General features: G+C 41.2%; 1 protein-coding gene across 1 annotated transcript; it reads left to right on the forward strand.

The window, feature by feature from the left end:
* Nucleotides 1-129: 129 nt before the first annotated feature.
* Nucleotides 130-22,288, forward strand: EXO1 (exonuclease 1). The gene is made up of 14 exons (XM_053382637.1): nt 130-315; nt 2,016-2,200; nt 4,067-4,186; nt 5,369-5,492; nt 6,194-6,331; nt 7,538-7,750; nt 9,371-9,558; nt 10,592-10,688; nt 11,219-11,447; nt 11,888-12,140; nt 14,430-14,919; nt 15,533-15,637; nt 20,762-20,955; nt 21,915-22,288. The coding sequence occupies exons 2-14, from the start codon at nt 2,040-2,042 to the stop codon at nt 22,063-22,065; spliced, it is 2,463 nt and encodes an 820-aa protein (XP_053238612.1). The 5' UTR covers nt 130-315; nt 2,016-2,039; the 3' UTR covers nt 22,066-22,288.
* Nucleotides 22,289-22,676: the final 388 nt, after the last annotated feature.

Consider the following 22,676-nt stretch of genomic DNA (forward strand, 5'->3'; position numbering starts at 1 on the left):
GCGAGGTTATATTTGGGAAAACTGGGCCACGCTCCTGGCGGCCGCGTTGCATGCCGGGCGATGTAGTCGAGAGGAGGCGCCTTCGCTTCCTCGGAGGGAGGGAGGGAAGAGAGAGCGGGAGTGCGCATGCGAGGAGGAGGAGGCGGGGCCTGGAGGCTGGGAAGGCGCGCGGGGCTTGAAAATCGTCTTTACTGTTTCCCGCGCTGCGCAGCCGGCGCTCTTCTTGCTTAGTGGACGGAGCCGGTCCGGTCCGGTCCGCCGTCGCTGTCAACGGGCGCTTCCTCCTCGGTGCTGAAGGTACCGGGGCCGGAATAGGTAGGAGCTTAGCGGCGGCCGCAGAGGGGGTCGGCTGTACGTTTCTGAACTCCCACGAGGGTCGAGTGGGCGAGCCTAATTTGTACCGTTTTCAGAAGGATACCCTGCCAATGGGTCGTGGAGTGGGTGCGTGGGCGGAATCCAATATACTTTCCTTTTCTGAGAAAAGCAAATGCACGATCTTGGCTCTCCCACTCCGCACACAAGGGTAGTGTGTTTGTTGTTTGTTTAGGCCCCGAACAAGGATGCACAGACTTCAAACTTGCCGAATCTACTTCGATGATGATGATGATTATTACTATTATTATTAGAACCCGGAGAGCTGCCAACCGAAGCCTGGTGCAAAACACAAACACATATATACATGCAACTCTGAATCCATTGTTTTGTTCTGAGCACCGGAACTGAACGGAGCTCACAGTCCTTCAGTATAAAAATCCACTCATGATTACCCCAAGCATAATTCATTTCAGCAGTATATTTTTGGGGCGATGTAATCACTTCGTGTCTGCGTGGGAAATCCTTGCTGCTCAGTTGCAAATCACCCAAATCAGTCAATAGTTCCCACCAGCTCACTCCTGGATTACAATGTATAAATAAGATTATAATCTCCTCTGCCCTTGCAGCTAGAAGGGATTGCTGCCTGATTCAGCTTGTTTACTTGGAAGCAAGCCCCACTGAACTTAATAGTGTGATTTGGACTGTGGGGGGAAAATCCCACTATCCTGATCCGGTTAAATGGGTTTCTTTATATTCATTGATTTCAATTAGCACATGACTTGCAGTATTGTACTTAAAAGGTGCAATATTTTATGTGAAATTACATGGGGGGAGGGGGGAGTGGAAGAGCTCTGCCATCCAACCTTTATGTAAGTCCTTCCCGCCAAAACAATTGTGTTGTGAAAATGAACATGAGTTACTAGTCCTCTGCATTTTTGTGGATCAAGTTCGACATTGGATATTAACATCCTAGGATTTAGGGGCAAGGGGTTTGAACTGCCAGATTTTCAGTTACTAAGTCTTTGGTAGAAGGGGTTCTGGGTATGCCAACTCAGCAGCTACTAGAATCTCTTGATCCTTTCCCTGAGTTTGTTTTAATAAAAATTTCCCCATTCAGGTCAGATGGGATCTTACACATTGTGTAGAACAGGGAGAGATGGAAAGATGTGGATTGGTGAACATCAGATTTTGTTTCACTTGTGGCTCATAACATTCATTCCGAAGACTGTTTCAAACATCACAAAATCATTAAATGAACAGGTGTTCTATACGGCACTGAGTATAGAAAATCACATGTATTTTGCAGTGTGTATGCATGTTAGGAAGCCACTGTAGATAGCAGCTTCCAATGTGTGTTTATGTTGCCCATATATACACATTGGAGGGGGGAGCAGTCATCATAAGCTCAACCTAACCTCTCTGTACCAATGATGAAGCTTGCACACAAATTTATTTATGCAGGTATTTTGTATCATTTGAACTGTCCCTTGAATGAAAAACATAGGGTAACTATACAAAATTCCTGGCAGGTACCTGTAACTCTAGGATCTCTTACATTGGGGTCAGAATTGAGTATTTTAGCCATGCTCAACCATTTCATCTCTTGGTGGTTTCATGCTGATGTTTGGTTTAGTTGCAAAGTGTTGTTTTGCTTTTGTTTCTCAAGGATTGAGGTTGTATTGACTTTGTTTCCTTCCTAGTTTCCTAGATTTGACTTCGGAACAATGGGGATCCAAGGTTTGCTCCAATTTATCAAAGAAGCTGCCGAATCTGCTCATGTAAAGAAGTACAAAGGACAAGTAGTTGCTGTGGATACTTACTGCTGGCTCCACAAAGGAGCCTATGCATGTGCTGAAAAGCTAGCCAAAGGAGAACCCACAGATCAGTAAGTTTAAAGCAATTTGACGGACAGAATGGGTGTTAATGGGTTGTTGTTGTTGTTGTTGTTGTTATTGTTAATATATATACGTATTGTGGTTATTATATTATATATACGTATTATGTTGATCTTTCCTGACACCTCCGGGTATAGGGCAGTATATACTGTATTGGCCTGAATATAAGCCTCACTTTCCCCCATATTCTGGCTGAGAAAAGTTAACGTGTGGCTTAATTTCGCAACCTTACAAAAAATGGCTTTTTTACGATATCGCTGCTGAAACAGACATACGGTAAAATGGAACGGGTGTGAGTGCCTGCGGAATTTTAAGGGAGTGGCTTATATTTGGGCCAATGCGGTAATTCAATAAATAATAATAAATAATAAAATAGGGGAAGTATTTCCTGTAAAAGAGTGGTGCCAAACTTTTTTGGGGTTGAGAACTATATTCACCCTTGACCGATCCTTTCGTGGTTACATGTGGGTGAGGCCCCCACGCCCAGGAATGTATGGGACACATAGCACCCCACTCCAACTGAACCATGCAAATGTTATTGCTCCTTCCCCCACTTGATATGATGAGATCACTATGACCTTAGGGAGCAATTGGTACCCCCATGCGGGTTGCTGGGCTAGGCAGAGTGACTTGTTATTTATTTAAAGCAATTGTTATTCCACTGCTTAGCACAAAAAAAGGCTCCCACAGTGCAGCTCATAAATGTCAGTGATAAGACAGACCAATCTACAGGACACTACAGAAAAGGGAAAGGGAAGGCTAGGGTTTTCTTGTGGCAAGCACAAAAATTGCATTGGGAACTGGATCAGGCCCCCAGGCCAGGGGCTAACCTCCTGCCCTCTTTGTTATTTTATTTTTTAAAATATCTCTTAACCACACTTTCGTATAAAATGGCACAAGGCAGTATACAGCCTATAAACACAGTACTACAATAAAAACAACTTTAAATGTCAAACAGATGAGTTAAAGCTGTTTGGCAAAGAATCTCTAATTGAAGAGTTATGTCTGAATATAGTAATAGAGTTTTTAGAAGACAGTTTTGACTTGCAGTCTTTTATTTGATGTGTAATGCTCAGTGGAAAAATATATGTGGAAAATACTGTCACTAACAGATCTCGTAATCAATTAGCAACAGTCGACAAGAAAAATAGGAAAAGTACATAATGTGCTATCCAATGCATAAATTAAATTAAAAGGAATAATATTAATTTGTGGTTGTGTTTTAAGTTGCTTATGACTGCTGCAGGCTACTTAAACCCCATTTAATCAATAGAATGTAAACAGCTGGCACTCAGGATTGCAGCTAAAATGAAAGCAGCCTGAAAAATGGAAATCTCTATGATCATCTTTGGCCACTGATACCCATAAGTTTATACGTAAGATGAAATGATGACTGTTCCTGTTCTATATATGTTTAATATAATTACCATTACTGTTTTTGCAACTAAGTTCACATCATTAATTTCTGTTGGCTAAGTACTGGATTAGGCATGGAATTGTTACCTTTTTATCCCAGCTTTCCTCTAAAGAGCTCAAGGCAGTGAACTTGGTTCTTCCTCACCCCATCGTATCCTCACAACAACGCTGAAAGAGGCTCTGTGTCACTCAATGAGCTTCATGGCTGACTGGGGATTTGAACCTTGGTCTTGCAGTTCCTAGTCCACCGCTCTAGCCATTATGCCACGTTAACTCTCCTTGGATGCTGTGGTATCAAGGTATCTTAATCTTGTGGACATTTTGGTATTGCAAAGCTAAGTGTGCCTTGACTCTTTATAATTAAATCTCCCCTAGCAGTTTACATTTTAGGATTAAGGTGAACATTTCCTGATATATGGCAACTGTGTTTCTTTCTACAGATACGTAGCTTATTGCATGAAGCTTGCTGATATGCTTCTGTCATTTGGGGTCAAACCCATTCTAGTATTTGATGGCTGTACCCTGCCTTCCAAAAAGCAAGTTGAAAAGTCACGACGAGAGTAAGTCTTATGCCACCACCCCCCATTAGAAATTCAAATTGGTGATTTGCAGGATATGTGTGCTTTAAAGACAGTAGCTTCCACATGAAAACAATTCAGATGTTATCATAATGAGAGCAGAATTTATAAAGCAATGCAGTGTTGAAATCTAAACAGACTTCCGTAATGCTGCAATGTGGCATATGATCCTGTCAACAATAACATTAGCTAAATTTGCAAAACCTCTCAGTACTGAACACATCCTACAACCATCTCAATAGCGAACACATTCAGCTTTAACAGAAGTCAACAAATAGAACTTCTACTCCTGTATCACAGACTTTCCTTCTCCCTGAAAAGCTGCTCCAGAAAGTTCCTGAACCTGCTGGAACAGGTAAATAGCATGAGGCACTGCTTTTGGAAGTGGAAATTGAACTTAACAAAGTACAGCCATACCTTGGTTTTCAAATTTAATCCATTCCGGGAGTCCGTTCAACTCCTGGAACAGTTCGAAAACCAAGGCGTGGATTCCAATTGGAAAATCATTTGAAAACCGGAACAATCACGTTTGGTTTTCAATTGTTTGGGAGCCAAAACGTTCGAGTTCAAAGGCTTCCGAGGTTCCACTGTACTTAGGCACAGTCATAGAAATCTTGCACCCTAGTTAAAACCGTGGGATTGTATTCTAGTAACAGTTTCAGTGCAGTGAAATGCTTATGTTCAATAGGGACTTCCTTCCTAAGGTTTACACAATATATTTTACATATTTATGCTTCTTCTTTTTACATCTGGCTTTCAAGCTCTGACATAGTAGACTCAGACACCATAGTTCAGGCATTAACAACCCTGAGGGCATAAAGTGTAAAGGGAAATGCTCCCACGGTCCCCACTCAGTCCATCCTGACCTTCCCATGCCTGGGGGGTGGGGGAGACTTCTAAGCAAGCCTTAGATCAGGAACCCTAAGAACACAGGGTGCCTGATCATCTAATCGCCCCACATAGGAAGTTGAAACACACAGCGACATCGAGTATCTAGGTTGTGTGTGCTTCCTCCAAGGCACTGCCCTCATGCTTTCTTTGAAATGCTCAAATAGGGTTTTTGCACATGTCTCCTATGTGTATTGCAATGCTGGTGCTGTAACTACCTGTTCAGTTATGGTTGTGTGACACTGAGACGACGGGTTTGTTTTTGTTATCTTGAAGAAAACGGCAAGCAAACCTCCTGAAAGGGAAACAGCTGCTTCGTGAAGGGAAATTATCAGAAGCCAGAGAATGTTTTGCACGTAGCATTAATGTTACGCATGCTATGGCCTGCGAAGTGATTAAAGTAAGTCGCCTTTTAGCTGGTAGGTTGTTGCTGCTTTCCCATTTTATATTTATTGGCAGAATAACTGCATTTCTTATAACCCTGATGTTTGCATAATACAGGCTTTGCAGAAGGGATAGTGACTCAAAGTTTGCAGTGTTTGTTTATTCAACCATTTGCTGTAGTTAGTATTTGAGTAATGGAAGATATGTAATTATATATTTTATATATAAAATAGGAGAGAGAGAGATTTCTCCTATTTCTCACTGAAGGAGAAAACCCATGTCAGGGCTGCACCATTTCAGACTGCAGATGAGGGCTCATAATAACTGCATTGTTCCCTGTACTCTTTCCTCGCCAACACCACCAAAAAATAAATTGTTTCGATTAAAGTAGCCTGGAGTCCTTCACTGTGATGCATCTCTTTTCCTTTAAAGCAGGAATTATATTTGTATTGAGAAGCATTCATATTATATAACCCCACAGCTGCAATCTAAAGTGTTACTGTCTGGAAACTGTTTACCAACTCAGCGATCAATGAGCCTAAATGCAGTTCTTTGTATGGAAACTTATTCCATGCAAAAATCCTAAATTATGCACCTAGGAGAACTTCAGGTAGTCAGGAGAGGCAAGTAGGACCATGCGGGCAAGAACTAGGGGCTAGACCAATTGGGGAGGGAGTGTCACTTATAAAGCACTATAATGGTTTTTTGCTTTTGCAGGCTGCCCGAGCCCGGGGAATAGATTGCATTGTTGCTCCATATGAAGCGGATGCTCAGCTCGCCCATCTTAACAAGACTGGCTTAGTTGAAGCTATAATTACAGAGGATTCTGATCTTCTTGCTTTTGGATGTAAAAAGGTAGGAAAGATCTAGTAATTCGTTTCTAAAAAGGACAGCACTAGGGCTCAGCTATACATGGAAACCCAGCCCTCTAATCCTATATTTGATTTATTTATTTTTCTTATTATAAAGTCTTTTATTGCAGCCCTTGAGAAACGGGGGCCAGACTCTGGTGCTTAAGACCTCCCCATTAAAGGCGGCAAAAGGGGGCCTTATCAGAGAGGCTTCACTTGACAAGGTCCTTCATGTACTTCCATCCAATCTGCGTATATTCACAGGCCCTGGTGGGGGTTACGGAGAGAGCGCCGATTGTCATCCGAACCCCTGAGTTCCAGTAGCTGCAGAGAGAGAATTCAGTCTTTCAGTCTTTGGAACAGCCAGAAGCTTCCAGCCAAAATATTTCGCCCGTTCTTCTACAGCTGGGGGGAGCGCTTCTTGGGCTTTTCGGAGGGCTCGGGCCCCCTTGTCGCCCCCACTCAGCAAACCTTGGCTGTAAACCATGTAGATGGCCCTCCCTGCCAGGCCACCTTTGACCAGGAACTTGACAATGGGGAAGATGCAGGGAGCCATGACTGAGCGACGTCTCCGCGCATGGTGCAAGGCCCCCCTCTAATGCTATATGACCTAGGGCAGCTATTGTTCTGTGAGTGTGCAGTGAGGCATGAAGCTCCTGCTTAAAAACCCTCCCCCGCCATGAATTTGCATGGGGACCTTAGGCAGCATCTCTCAGTGTTGACCTCTCCTTCCTCCGTCTGGAATATATGGAGAATAATATTGGTCTCCTGAGAGGCCCTGATTGCTGAGAATAACGTAAGTGAAGGTCTTTGTACATTCAAAAAAATGCCATATAAATGCTAAGTATTACTGACGTTAGGCAGACTGTGACCGCTGGACAGAATTTGACAATGTCTGTATGGGGGAATGGGATTGCTGGGTTTGCAAACGTCACAGAGACTCAACAGGTATGCATAGCTGTCAACTTTTCCCTTTTCTTGCAAGGAATCCTATTCAGAATAAGGGAATTTCCCTTTTAAAAAGGGAAACGTTGACAGCTATGCAGGTATGTAATAGAAAATGCAAGTTGTATTGCTTATTGATGAAAAATTGTAATGTAAAATATACAAGAAGTTTATATGCTGATGATTGGGAAAGAATTCCGTGTTTGGCCACCATTTGTAGAAATAGTACAATAATACAAGGACTTGTCCGTTATTCTGTTTTAAGGTATTTCTGAAAATTGACAAGTGTGGAAACGGCTTAGAAATTGACCAGAGTCGGCTTGGAATGTGCAAACAACTTGGTGATGTGTTTACAGAAGAGAAATTCCGTTACATGTGTATTCTGTCTGGTTGTGACTACCTTCCGTCTCTTCACGGTATTGGATTAGGCAAGGCTTGCAGGCTGATAAAAATAGCCAATAACCCTGATATTATAAAGGTAAAGTTTATTGGCTCTTGAGTTAACTTTATGCTTTCCAAAACTCCACAGGTAGTGAGGCCAACTCTGGAGAGGAGGAATTCTGGGGAAAATACTCGATTGAGTTATTATGTAGATACCTGTCAAAAGAAATTTGTTCTGCTGTTCACGTAAATTGGGAAAAAATATGTTTTGTGGACTCTTGTATGTTGCGTGTAAAGCTTAACTCTTCCTTGTTACATTTACGTATAGGATATTTCCAAATGAGTCCATTTGGCTGAGATACAAATACATTTTTTGGTTTTAATAATTGTAAATGAGCCAAGATTCGAAGCAGCCCTAGATTTTAACTATATACAAGCTTTATCATTATTAAATGATTTATCATTATTTTCATACTGGCAAATATAAAAGGCCACAGTCCAAACTCTTGTTTCAGAAATCATGCCTACTCCTCAGCTTTCCGGGATGATTTTGTTTGTTTTGCTTTGTTTGCGGTACTATTTGAAGAGAGGGAGAATAAAGGCAGAAAATAACATTTGGTCCAAATTTCCAGTGTACGTCACTCACTCTGAAAAGATAACATCACACATACCATCTCGGGACTATTTAATTGCTCATCGTCTAACACTGTATATGCCATCAAATGCCAACAGTGTCCTTCAGCTCTCTATATTGGACAAACAGGCCAAACCTTACGCCAAAGAATAAACGGACATAAATCGGACATCAAGAATCACAAGACAGAGAAACCAGTAGGAGAACACTTCAATCTCCCAGGACATTCTATACAAGATCTCAAAGTAGCTGTTTTACTACAAAGGAATTTCAGAAATAGACTGGAAAGAGAAGCTGCTGAATTGCAACTCATTACCAAACTTAAAACCATGGAGAGACCTGGTCTGAACAAAGACATTGGATTCTTATCTCATTATACATGACAAAGCCATTTTTCACCTTCTCACCCCTTGCTTTTTCCTGTAAGACCTATTGCAGTCGTTAAGAGTCGTCAACAGGCTCATCACAGCTATCTGCCAATCACCCATTCCCACCACCCTTCTAAGTAATACCCCTCCCCACCTTCTCACTATATAGAAGGATCTGGCAACTTCTGTTTCAGTGTATCTGAAGAAGTGTGCATGCACACGAAAGCTCATACCAAGAACTAACTTAGTTGGTCTTTAAGGTGCTACTGGAAAGAAAAAAATTTTTTTGTTCTGAAAAGATACTTGGGACTTTGGGGAAATATCAGATCTGGGTTGTGTTTTTAAAAAGGAAGTTTGTCAAAGGTCTTAAAACATTACTCGTCTGCCCCATGCCTCTTTTCAAGAACCATTTCAGCTTTGGAGTACATACTAGACAATGCTTTTAGAGTGACAAAACAATGAGCATAGATCCTAATTCCGTGAATGGAACAGGGTTTTTGATCCTTCCTTTTCCTGGTGCAACCGCTGAAAATCTGCTCTCGGAGTTTGAGGGAACCTTGGGAAGTGTGTGAGGGTTGGCATAGGGAAGGAAGTGTTGGCGGACATTGTCCTCTCTGTTACATGAATGGGTCCAAGCAATAAATGGTCCAAGCCGTTGTGCCTGCTGTCTCGCAAGTATGCTGTGCATTGCATAACATGCCATTTTCTCTTCCAGGTCATTCGGAAAATGGGGCAGTATTTGAAGATGAATATTTTGGTACCAGAAGAATACATACAAGGATTTACTCGTGCTAATAATACTTTCCTCTATCAGTTGGTTTTTGACCCAGTCAGGAGAGAGCTTGTTCCTTTGAATGCTTACGAAGATGGTGTTAATCCAGAAACACTGCTTTATGCAGGAAAGTATCCTTTATCAAATAAAAATAATAATGTCTTTATAGTCTCTTCCTTTTCATGGGGTCTCTGGGATGCCAGGCAAAGTTAAGCACTTCTGAGGCTGTGGTCCTGTGCATACTTACTTGGAAGTAAGCCCTACAAAGCTTGAGACCTTTCGCTGCAGGGTTAAACATGCCTAAGATATGGGTATAAGTACAAACAATATCAGAGTTAAGATCATGCGTAGAAATCTTTGGAACTTATAAACTCCTTAAATTTGACTTACTGGTGCTAGCCATTGCTCCATTTGAAAAAAATGGGTGCCTTTAAGTATGTTTAAAATATTGAGGAATGTAATGTAGACCTTCCTTCGCATTGTTCAAGTCAATTTTGCAAGGAAAACTAGCTGTTTAATGGCTTTCTAACATTGAATAAAGTTTGATATAAGTGAGCTATTGAGTGGGCCATCTGATGTCTTGCCTAAATGTAGAAATTCTTACAAGTGGTTTTTCATTCATCCAATAGTTCTTAAAATCTCAGTTAAAAGGTCCTAAACTACCATAATTTTAAGAAGGCTTTCTAAGCTGTTTAGCGCCTCCACCATCCATTATATAAATGGTGGCTATCTTGAAATCTTCAATTATCATGGACTCTTTTACTATAAAACAGAACATAACTGTTGTTTCTAAACCAGTTCATTTCATAGATTCCGTTTAGCACCTCTTCTTTCCTTTGGGAGAATGCTAAACTTGTATAAACAGTAATGCTGCTTCAAATACCTCGGGCAACTACAAAACTATTGCCTACAAGAATGACGGCTCCTACTCTTAGCACAGAGTCTTCCAGGGATAAAGTTAAGAAGAGCTAATTCTGATGTAAAGCTTTAATATCTTGGCTAAGCTGTTGTGCAAAGTGGTTAGGAGGCATTCATCCATTCAAAGAAGAAGATGTAGAATTTAGTTTTGATTATATAGAGGCTAAATCTCTTTATAAAACGCCGCTTTCAAGAAAAAAACATCAATAGAAGAACTGCATTTCCCCCTTAATTTGATTAACTTAGGCACATCAGTGATAGCGCTGCTTTTCAAATAGCACTTGGAAATAAAGACATCAATACCATGGAGCAAATTGATGACTACGACCCTGATGCTCAACAGGTAGTGTTTTACTTCTAAATGCCACATCACCTTTAGAGACTTTGTGAGGAATGTGAAGTTGCACATTGGCCTGTGGTTGCACGCTCAAAGGCAGGCATCCCCAAACTCTGCCCTCCAGCTGTTTTGGGACTACAATTCCCATCATCCCTGACCACTGGTCCTGTTAGCTAGGGATGATGGGAGCTGCAGTCCTCAAAACAGCTGGAGGGCCGAGTTGGGGGGTGCCTGCTCAAAGGACTGCTGCCTGGATGACCCAAAGCAGACCTAATACATCAACACTTCCTCCTCTTCCCATGGGGATAAGAGGTGTATGAGGTAACAGGAAGAGCAGTGTTGCTTTCTAACCACTTGTTGGCTTGATTATGTCCCTGGATTGTTCCTCCCACACTGGCCAATGGCCAGCAGTAGATCGATGGAACAGAATTGAAGAACGATCAGATTATTTGCATCGTTTTTTTACAGTCTCAAGAGAAACAGGCTCCAGTCATTCTTTCCTCTATTGTACATCTTCTTGTTTCCCTTTCCTATAGTCTATACAGCCCAGAAGTCGTTGCTGGGACGACAAATATGCCAAAGAGCAGCCACCCAATTTAAAGAGCATTTGGAGCAGAGACTACAAACCTGGTTCCACTGCCAAGATTACAACAAATTCAGCCTCAATGTTGGAGAAACCCACAACCAGAGGCCTGGAGCGACTAGTTAACATGAAAGGGCTGAAGCTTCCCAGCAAAGCGCTATTGGCAAAAAGACCAAGGCATGGTATGATAGCTAAATCTCTAAAGAGATTGTATGTGAAAAAGAAAATGTTCCTCTTATTCTAAAATGTTCTCGAAGGCTTAAGATTTGAAAGTTTTCCCCTCATAACATATTTATTTTGTTTATCCCTTTCTGTAAACACTTTGAAGGAATAGGATTCTTTAGCATAGAGAAACCAATCAGTTTAACAATACTTGGTATATATTTATAATATCCCATTTTTGCATAGCAATCCAATTTTCTGCTGCTGCAAACTCATGTATTAATGTAATATTTGGTGACTTAACGTTTGTTTCTTCTACACTGAAAGGGAATCAAATTAAGGTCTACATTTCTTAATGGTTTTCTTCAGTTCTGAAAACTTTTTTTAAAAAAATATTCCTTAGTCTTTTTCTGTTGTGACCTAATTACAATGTGTATTTTTCATATATATATATATTTAGAAGAGCTGTCAGAAGGTGACCTGCTAAGCCAGTATTTTTCAAACACCAAAAAACCTAAGATGGAAAGCAGTGAAGATGGTGAGCATCCTGCGTTTGTTGGTGCAGTGTCTGTGATTGCTGCTTCAGAGGACTCTTGCAGAGACAAAGAAAGTTCAAGCTCCCATCCTAGGCTTAGAAATAAATTTGCCTTCATCTTACGGAAGAAGAATGAAGAGAGTGATGCAGTTGTTGTTGTTCCGGGGACCAGAAGCAGGTATGCTTCCTTCAAGTTCAGTATGTAAAAAGTTACATTCTTGGGGAATTTGACTCTGCAGTTTCCCTTCATTACAAAAAGTAGAATTGGCATACTCAAAAGCAAAATATAATATATCATATCATATAATATATTCAGCACACTAGGCTACCTTCCAAAAGACCCTAGGGGACACGTCAGAGAAAGTGACACAATAAATCTATTTGGCAAAGTCTTTGGTTCCTTTGAAAAACTATTCACATGTAAATAAGCAGTTACCTTTACATGCTCATAAATTAGAACGTGTACAGTACTAGAATTTGGATTGATTTGCTTCTTCATATATTTCTCCCCCCCCCCAAAAGGGAAGCTGAACAAGGGCAGGATGAATCATAATCTGGTCAGAGCAACCTCCGGACCAGCTTTACATATAAAATCCTCTTTTTAAAAATTGACTTAGGAGTTAACAACACACAAACAAATGTGACGTAAATTGCCTGAGGAGCAATAGTAAACTGGCATCTGAAAGTAAAAGTCAAAATTAACAGTGTGCAGAAGCTTTAATCTGATGGCCTCTTGAGACCCTTCCCAACTCAAATTAGTCAAAACGCACTGTAATATCAACTGGGGAGGAGGGTGTGTCAGTAAGAGGTTGGCAGGTCAGGTGAAGGGTGGATTTCTACATCTTTGCATCACCAAAGTCCCCAGTGATTTTATATTCTCGTTCTGTGAGTCCCACTCCCCCCATACAAAGCAAAATTGAACATGAAAGTTTGCTCTTGGGAAGTACTGTACATGGAAAATAATTCCTTGGTATGCATGCCTACATACAAAAATTAAAATAAAAAATTCAGCACATTATAGATAAGTGCAAATCATCTGGAGAAGACATGGGAACCTCCTAGTGTTTTCAGCAAAAAAACCCTTTTCTTTAAGGTTGAGAGAGTGATTGGAGATTACTCAGCTTGCCTTTTCCCACAGCAGAGTGTTACTGCTCTCCTCAAATAGTTCTCCATATTTTATCCTCTCCTAACATTTCAAGAACTAGAGTACAGTTCTGGAAGCCTATGAAGATTTCACATAACCCAGAAACAACAAACATGCCCCAAAGTCTGCCACTTGATTATGAAAATGTGTTTTTCTCTTCCAACAATGCCAGCAGCAACAGCAAAATTACCCAGGGCTTCCATAGTGCAAGTTGTGCGCATCAGGTTCTTGGTTTGGTTATTCATTAAAATATTTGTATGCCACTATATATTACATTCCATTCCATCATTAGTGTGATTTACAGCAATAAAACCTTAAAAACACACTTCCCATTTGCATTTCCTCCTTTTGCACAGTCCATTGGTTACACGTAGAATAGTGTATCCTTAGCACATAGTCTGACAGTTGTATATGAACAAAAAGAAAGAACAACGAGAGGAAATGAACCTGGCATCACAAAATGCCTGCTTGTTTTCAAGTTGCTACTGAATGGATGATGAGCCTTCTAGCACACTCATCTGCAGGAAAACATGTCACGCCAGTGCTTTGTGGTATATAAAATACTGCCATGTTCCGTTTCTGAAGCAGGGTATTAGTCACTGCTCTAGGATTATGCTGGTGGACTGTGCAATGAGGCTAGAAAGCAATCTGTGGCTTTCTGACTACGACATCTGTGATCTCCTATACTGTGTTCAGTGATGCCTCTAATACCTCTACTAAAAGCCCATTCTCTAAGTATGCTCGTACAAAGGAGGTTTTAGTTATGCTGGCACTATTAGGTGGAGAGTCTTATTGGTCCATCAGTGTTGGTCTTCTGCCAGCTCCTGAAGAAACACCTGTTTAGGCAAGCATTCCCCACCCCCCAACCGAACATGTGATTTTACCGTTTTCACTGTTTTAATTATATTTTTAATTAAGGATGCTTTAATGTTTTGTGTACTTGAATTATCTGTTGACTTTATAGCTGTAAACTGCTTAGAAGCCATTTTGGCATATGAGTGGTATATAAATTAGTAAATAATAATTACTGCTGCTACATTTTGCAACACAATCAGTTGAGTACCTAGGCTCTTAAGAGCTGTGAGAAGCGTAGGCCTATCTGTTTGGTATAATTTATTAACGTCCAAGTTCCTCCTTGTTTTACTTAGCAAGTGTCCATAATAACAAACGAATAGTATCAGTGACACCTTAACAAATATTCCTAGTCTCTTCCTTTTGGTGAATTTGTGCTGTTTTAAATTGCAAAGAGTCCTTCATGCTTGCAGCCATTTTGCTTTATCCCTCCTTCCCATTTATCACCTATATTCTTCCAATGTATGTTAGGTTCTTCTGCAAAGCGATGGATCAGCCTGACAATACATCAAAGGATGAAATCCATGAATCACAGCAGGGCAGTGAAGTGGATTCTCAGATTGTGGAAGCAGGAAATGCAGTATCAGAGGATCTTGGTCCTTCCTCTCCAGAGAGTGGAAAAACTAGAACTGCCTTGCTGTCACCCAGGACAACACAGACAAGCTGTTTCAACTGGACTAGAAGCTTTGCAGATAGGCCTGGGACACCCAGACCATTGCAAAGTATAGCACTGTTACAGCAGTTTCGCCGACGTACACCCAGCAAAGTCACACCCCAGAGTTGTGAGGTGTCCGGATCACAAACGCTAAACCCCACAGCAAGTAAAGAGTCGGATGAAGAGTCTTCCCCTTTAAAAGAACTGCAGCGCTCATCACAACAGGAACTTGACAGAGTGTTGCAAAATAGCCTGGGCACTTCAGAATATTCACGGATGACCAAGAAAAATGCTCCTTCTGGCAGAGTAAGATCATTACCCTGTGCTTCAGTTAAGCAGTTAATTAAATTGCCACTTGCATCTCAAGGGAATAGTCTACAGTTCTTATTTATTCCAATACATCTGGCTCTCCACTGTACAATGACTTCTGACAAAACTCTTGGTCCCCCTGCCAGTCCGTCTGGCTGTTGTTATCAACCAGTGTGTCTAGCCCTATGCACCCCACCCCCATGTGGTTGGATTTCTACTTTCATCAACCTCAGCCAACAGGGCCACTAATAAGGATAATGGGAGTTGTAGCCCTGCAGGATTTGGTGGGCCAAAGGTTAGCTGTGCTGTAAACCAAAATACTGATTTTACTTTACTAAGGAAGATAAGAGCAACTTACATTTATTATTTTATCTTTGCCATTGGGAGATATCTTCAGTCACTTAACTTTTAAAAACAAGCATGAAATTCTCTGTTTAGATTATTATATACAAGCCAACGTTAAATTATATATAAAATAACACTTGCCTTTCTCTCTCTTTTTTGTACCATAGGAACCTGACTGCAGTCCAGAACCAATTATTATATACAAGCAAACGTTAAATTATATATAAAATAACACTTGCCTTTTTCTCTCTTTTTTGTACCATAGGAACCTGACTGCAGTCCAGAACCAAAATGTAATTTGAATTCCCAAATCTTTCAGTTCTGTGACTCATTGTGTACTGAAAATAAGGATATGGAGTTCAATAGCAAGGTATGTCTTCTTTTCCTCTTTAGTTTTTTATGTTCAATTTTTCTGTTCTTTTCTTTTTTGGTATGTAAATACATACCTGTACATTGAAATGCAGCGGGAGCACAGAGGAAGAGATGGAACATCACCCCCTGCCCCCCCCCCGATCTCTGTTGGCTCCTTTAAGAATAGCACATGTTGGAGATCATCTCATCCAAGCTCTAAGAAATCTGATTGTCATATCTGTCGCTTGGCACTTTGAGGAACTGTCTGCTGGCTATATTATTTATTAATGCCTTGGAAAGTTTTATCCTATCTGACTCTGGTTTATATATTTTAAAATAAACAGTATCAGTTTGTAGGTGTGTAAATTATTGCTGTTGCCTATTTTCATAATACATTTTTAATTGTTAGATTTTATTATACTAATTGTTTGGATTGCCAGGTTATGTCTTGAAATGAATAGTTATTAGGCTATTTGTTGTAAAGATGCAATGATAGGTATTTTGCTGTTGTGTTGTGAACCACTTTGGGCATATTTTTTGTGGGAAAGTGACATTCAAATAGAAATAATGAGTCTTACGGGTAAGACTTGGATTGTAAATTTTTAGAACTAGGGACCTCTTCTGACATTTATTTTATTTGCACATACTTCCTATTGCGACTGTTACAGATCAGAGACTATCCCTGATCTTATTTATTTTCACACCCTGTGATGGACTGTAAATCAGGCTAAGAGTTTACTCAAGGATGCTGTTTGGATTGTCAGATTATGCCTTGAAACGAATAGTTATTAGATTATTTGTTGTAATGATGCATTGATGTGTATTTTTGCCCACACGTTCGAATAAGCCAGTCACACATAATGTATAAAACTGTGGAACTGTGGTTTGCTCTAACCAAAATTAAGATGAACGAGAATGAAAAGGTGGTTTTCAGATCCTTGGTTATTCACTAACCTGAGAGTTGCTGCAGTGTAGTAGCTAAGAGACTGAGCTGGGAATTGGGAAGTCCCTGATTCAAATCTAGCCTCTGTCATGATTTCACTGGGGGGCCTTAGACAAGCCACTCTCACTCAGCCTTGTAAGGTAAGTCACTGACATCGTCTCTCCCCACTGACAAATCTGCAATATTGCGGGGGGTGGGGGATAATAATATCAACTTACCTTACAAGGTTGTTAAAATTATTCTCTTGTGCATGAAGGAGGAAGGGATGGGGAATACAGTGGTACCTCAGGTTACAGACGCTTCAGGTTACAGCCTCCGCTAACCCATAAATAGTACCTTGGGTTAAGAACTCTGCTTCAGGATTAGAACAGAAATCTCGCGGGGGCGGCAGCAGGAGGCCCCATTAGCTAAAGTGGTACCTCAGGTTAAGAACAGGTTCAGGTTAAGAATGGACCTCCAGAATGAGTTAAGTTCTTAGCCCGAGGTACCACTGTACTATTCTGAGCCTGGCCGCAGCTCATTTCTAAACCCTGGCTGAGCTGTTGGATTCTCCAGTTTTTCTAGTATGTCTCCCTCATTGCATCAGTCATCTTTCCCTTTCTTTTGGGAAGACAATATAGGCTGTGGATTCCTTGGTTAATGATAGGCTTGAGCTGAGAACAAATTCTGCGGTTGTTCTTTGTGGTGCAGATGGAATTTCATCACTGGCAATGATGCCAAAAAGCTCTGAGAAACACCCTTCATAATAAAGAAGGCATGGGAAAGATTGTGCTGGTTGATGTAAACATCTCTGGATTTTTTGTGTAATTGATTGCTTAAAGGAGAAGCTTCTGTACAGGTCTAATGAGCATCCTCATGACTAGTGTTTACTAGCAGGTTTTTTTATATACATAAAAAGAACTTCTTTATAAAACATGTTACTAAGACTCTAAATAGCATTCTGTATTCTTCAGAATTATAGTGACCTCTTGTGGTTAGTGACTTCACTGTGTGGGGACGGATTCCTTTTCCTAAAAGTGTGTGTACAGACATGCTTGCACAAAATGCTTTCTTAGAATCGTGGGATACTGTCTCTTTTAATTAGTTTTTTTTAACGTTGCTTAGCACTGCTTGTAAGCAGCCCTGATACCCTGAGACTTTAGTACAAATACTGCTCTAGCAGATTAGAAATAGTAGAAGCTTTAAGGGACAACTGTGTTTGCAGTCTATACATTTCCTAAGCCTGTTTACCTGAGTATCTTCCTCCAGGATGAACCGACTCTTGCCCAGGCCTTAAGATCAATGCCACAAGCCGTGTTCTCTGTTCCCTTGTTATGGGAGATGTGGTACAGGAAGCTGAACCTTTTGTTTTGTTTTTTAAATGATATTTATTCAGAATTTCATCAATACATAAAAGATCCCCGACCCTAGCCCCCCAAAAAAGAAAAAATAGAAAAAAGAATAAAAAGAAAAAATACAAATCTCCAATTACAGTTTTTCATTTGCTTAGTTCTTGAACCTCCTCACACCTCCCTTTTTGTATTCTAGTTTAGTTCGTTATTTCAGCAAATTCTTCCCATATTTCTCAATCTTAATTTATATAGTTAATCTCCACATTCTATCTTATATTATTAAGCAATATTCCCTTTCCCTCTTTTAAAATAATCTATTATTCAATTTACCTTACCCCATTCAACCTTATCTTATGTTAAAAATCTTAAAATTTCAAAAACATGACATATCCATACATTTTTCTTTAAAAACATTTCTACTAAAGCCAATTTAGTTCCTTTCCGGCAAATCCCTCAAATTTCAATAATATTGCATTAATTCCAAAATTAACATAAACAATTTCTATTTTTCATCCCAACGTCCCTTCATCCTGGTTTCGGGTCATATCAGTCCTTTCTGTCCATTACTTAGTCCATCAATCCGGTGTTCTGATGTCCGAGGCTCTTAAATCTCTTCTAGGCCCCTCCTGCAGATTTTTTTGTTCTTGTTTGTACTTACGCAGTTCTTTGACTGTTGTTAGTTTCTGGGGGAGTGGGTCTCTGGAGGGTTCCATCCTGTAATAATTTCCATTTTTCTTCATCTGGTTGTCTCCTTCCCCCCAGTTCCACTCCCCATCCTCATCTTTATAGTCCAAAAAGTATTTGTCCAAGTACAGTGGTACCTCGCAAGACGAATGCCTCGCAAGACAAAAAACTCGCAAGAAGAAAGTTTTCCGTTTTTCGAGGTGCTTCGCCAGACGAATTTCCCTATGGGCTTGCTTCACAAGAAGAAAGCCCATAGGGAAATCTCCGGGGACCTCTTTTAAAATGCTGGCGGTCGGGAGCAAAGACTTTTGCCCCCCGCCGGCCTTCAGAAGAGGTCCTGGACCTCTTCTGAAGGCTGGCGGGGGGCAAAAGTCTTTGCTCCCCTCCACCTGCCTTCCCGGGACAGCGGAGACTTCTCCGCTGTCCCGGGGCGATCTTAAAATGCTGGCGGGCGGCAGCAAAGCCTTCGCTGCCCACCCCCAGCATTTTAAAAGCCCCCGGGACAGCGGAGAAGTCTCCGCTGTCCCGGGGGCTTTTAAAATGCTGGCGGTGGGCAGCAAAGCCCTCCTGTCCCCGGAGCTTGCGGGGCGGGAGGTGGGGAGAAGGGCTTTTCTTCCCACCGCCAGGCTTCAGAACAGCCTTCTGAAGGCTGGCGGTGGGAAGAAAAGCCCTTGCCCCCCCCCAGCCTTCAGAAGAGGTCGGGGGACAGACTGTCTCCGGACCTGGTCTGAAGGCGGTTTCCATAGGAACGCATTGATTGATTTTCAGTGCATTCCTATGGGAAACCGTGCTTCAACTCGCAAGAAGAAAAAACTCGCGGAACGAATTAATTTCGTCTTGCGAGGTACCACTGTAGTTGATCACCTGTTTCAGAGTCCCACTAGAGTAGAAAACTTCCTTAACTTCAAATGCTTCCCAGCACTCTCCAAATTCCATCATCCAAGGCAAAAGCTTTTGTTCCTGTAGAACTTTGGGTCTTACCATTTGTGTAGTATAGGAAATAACTGCTGCCTCTTCCTTCTCCGTCTGCCCTTGAACTTGCTTTGTCAAGCCGGATTCCTGAGTTGATCGCTGTGTAACTTCTTTATCCTTGGTCCCTGTTAAATCATATTCACTGGCCACAGCACTCATAAGGTCTAATTTTTCGTTCATCAGGCTCATTTTCCCAGACAGCTGCTCAAGGAGAGCATTAGTCCTGTCAAGGGCAGACACCAAACCTTCCTGCCAAAACATTCCTGTTCAAAAACAAAAGTCAGACGGGTTCCCACGGTGCAAAGGCTCACGTATGTTAGCTGAGACCACAAACTAACAAGCTCCCTCTAGGGGACACAGTTTCTATTTGTATCCATTTTTCCGGAAAGTATCAAACAAAGAAGTTACTTTCGATTTCAAAGTTTCTAATACTTGGTTTCTTTAAAGCAAAAAAGCAGAAGGTGGCGTTGAAGTTAATTTGTTTCTCTTTTCTTTTATTTTTCCCTATCTGTCAAAGTTCTCCACTTTCAATCGATGGACGTCTCAAGCAAATTCTGTCCCGATACCCCGTCCCCAGGTTTGGGAGGGTAGAAACTTATATTCCTTCTCTCACTTCCTGCAGGATTAAACAGTCAAATTTCTCCCCCCCCCCTTTCCTGCTTCCAAGGGGGGTTTTGTTGATTATGGGTACAGGAAAATTCCAACTTTAAAAAGACTTTTTAAGCTATTAGATTACAAGGTCTTGCTTCAATCCGTATACAAAAACGGGAGGTGGACTTCCTGTTTACACCTTCCCGCTTCATGCCTAATTCATAAAATTTGTAAGTTCTTAATCCAATTCTCCGTTTTTACTCACGGGTACTTGATTTAGAGTCCAGATGTCATCAGGAAAAAGTCAGCGCTCTCCGGCGATGGCTGCGCGGCTTCCCTCCATGGAAATAGCAATCTGTTCGATGCACCACGCTGCTCACTCCACTTCACTCCGGAGCCCCAAAAATGGGTTTCCTCGTGAGTAGGGGAGGCGCTCTTGGTGCTCTGCCGAACCCCACAGTCCCAGGCTTCCTCCGCCTGGGATTTCTAATGGGCCCCCGCCTTCGCCGCGGCGGGAAGCCCCAATTTCCAAGGAGCCCGTTGGTGATGCAATGTGATCATTTTACTGACAAATCATAAGGACTTTAATGGAACAGCAGCTGATATTTCTCTCCATCTCCAGGTTCCTGGATTACTTCAAGGCAATTCTGCGAAATCCCACGCTGTGACAGAACACAAGAGATTGCTGCCTGCCAAAGTTAGTGGTCTGAGCAAGAAAACAGCCAGTGCAAAGAAGAAAAAACATCATAATTCTGAAAATAAGGCAGGGTTGCAGGTGACAATTAATGAACTTTGGAGGACCTTCCAGTTTAAAAGGTGAATGTTTTTCCTATACCTCGGGATGAATACGCTTCAGGTTAAGTGTTTTCGGGTTGTGCTCTGCGGCGACCTGGAAGTAATGGAACACGTTACTTCTGGGTTTCGCTGCATGCGCAGACGCTCAAAATGACGTCATGCGCGGAAGTGGCAAAACGCAACCTGCACACGCACAGACGTGCAGTCGCGTATTACGTTCGCTTCAAGATGTGAACGGGGCTCTGGAACGGATCCCGTTCGCATCCAGAGGTACCACTGTATCTCAATACAACAGTTTCCTTCTACTAGATCTTCATCAATTTTATTTAAATATTGCATACTGATGAAGATGATATATGACCACTAAGCACTTTGTTAGCCTTTGTAAACTGCTTTGTAATAGGATCTCAATCAAGTGTTTATTAAAGTTGTGAAATAAATAATGTAAAAGTGTATTTCTGGCAAAATATTAGCTGTTGCAGCTCTTGAAGTAAGCATGTTGGCATCATCAGACTGCTGAGATTCAAAAAGGCTACCTAGGCTAGTTCAGACTGCCCAGAGTGGCTGGGTGGTATATAAATAATAAAACTAGTCTTAGTATTAGCTGAAGGAGGAAGATTGAACAAGAATGTTATCAAATATCAACTAGACCTCATTCTCATTCCTCTTCACCTAAGACAAGGAGTAGATCTTTGGGATTTTCCTCCTACTTAGCATATTATTCTAGTTGGGTAGAAATAAACATTTCCTAGGAAGCAGACTTTGATCTTCTCTGGCTATAGAATGTGTCTCATTTAAACCAAGTATAAAAAAAATTAATGGACATTTGGCAGATTTTAAATCACTTGTAGCTCCTGTCAGAATGTCCTATCAGAGGCTCACAATGCTATAAATACACTTTGAACTAGATAAATAGGTACTGTCTGTAAGCACTGTTAGTTAGTACTTCTGGGCACTAAGAGTTTGCTTTCATTTTGCAGGGATTCTGAAAGGCTACCGTCCTGTAGAAAACCAGAGCCACTGTCTCCAATCAAAGATAACCAAGATAACATGCAGCTCACTCCAGAGACAGACGATGACACTTTAAATAAACTTGAATTCAGTCATGTACAGCGGAAAATCTTTAAATGAACTGATCTTGCAGATATGAGCAAAACTATAGCCATTGACCAACGTAATGTCCAGGCCAATTTGCTTCTGGACACACAAATCAAAATGAACATTTGTATATATTTGGATGTGAGCTGTATATTTTAGTCTTATCAGAGATCTTGTCCGCTTCTGTTTTGAAAGAAGTAAAATGAACTACAGTGTTTATATTTGCTTTAATAAAATAAATTTGGCTACAAATCTATTGCAGTATAATATATCTATCCAGTATAAAAATAAAAGCCAAATGCTATTAGAGAACAAGCTCAAAAGGAAAGTGAGCTTGGGGGGGGGGGTTAAAAAGTTGTGGCTATTGGTTCTTTGGTAAATATACCACTTTGAGATGGCCCAGGAAAGGGGGGGAAAGCTTCAGGAAAAGTAAGTGTAAAAGATTTGTTGTGTCCTAAGGTTAACAGAAATTGTAGATCACAGTAATATATCTGAAAGCCCATTTTGATCCAAAGGGCCACGTATGTATAGCAGTAGGGCTTTTGAACGTCGACCCCCTGTCATTTTTGTTGAGAAGCACACCCCCAGGTTGCAGAAGAAGCCGCTGCTATAAAACATGCTTGCTTGCAGAAGCAGCTTCTTGA

This window comes from Podarcis raffonei, chromosome 3 (assembly GCF_027172205.1).
Source record: "Podarcis raffonei isolate rPodRaf1 chromosome 3, rPodRaf1.pri, whole genome shotgun sequence".
NCBI classification, from domain to species: domain Eukaryota; kingdom Metazoa; phylum Chordata; class Lepidosauria; order Squamata; family Lacertidae; genus Podarcis; species Podarcis raffonei.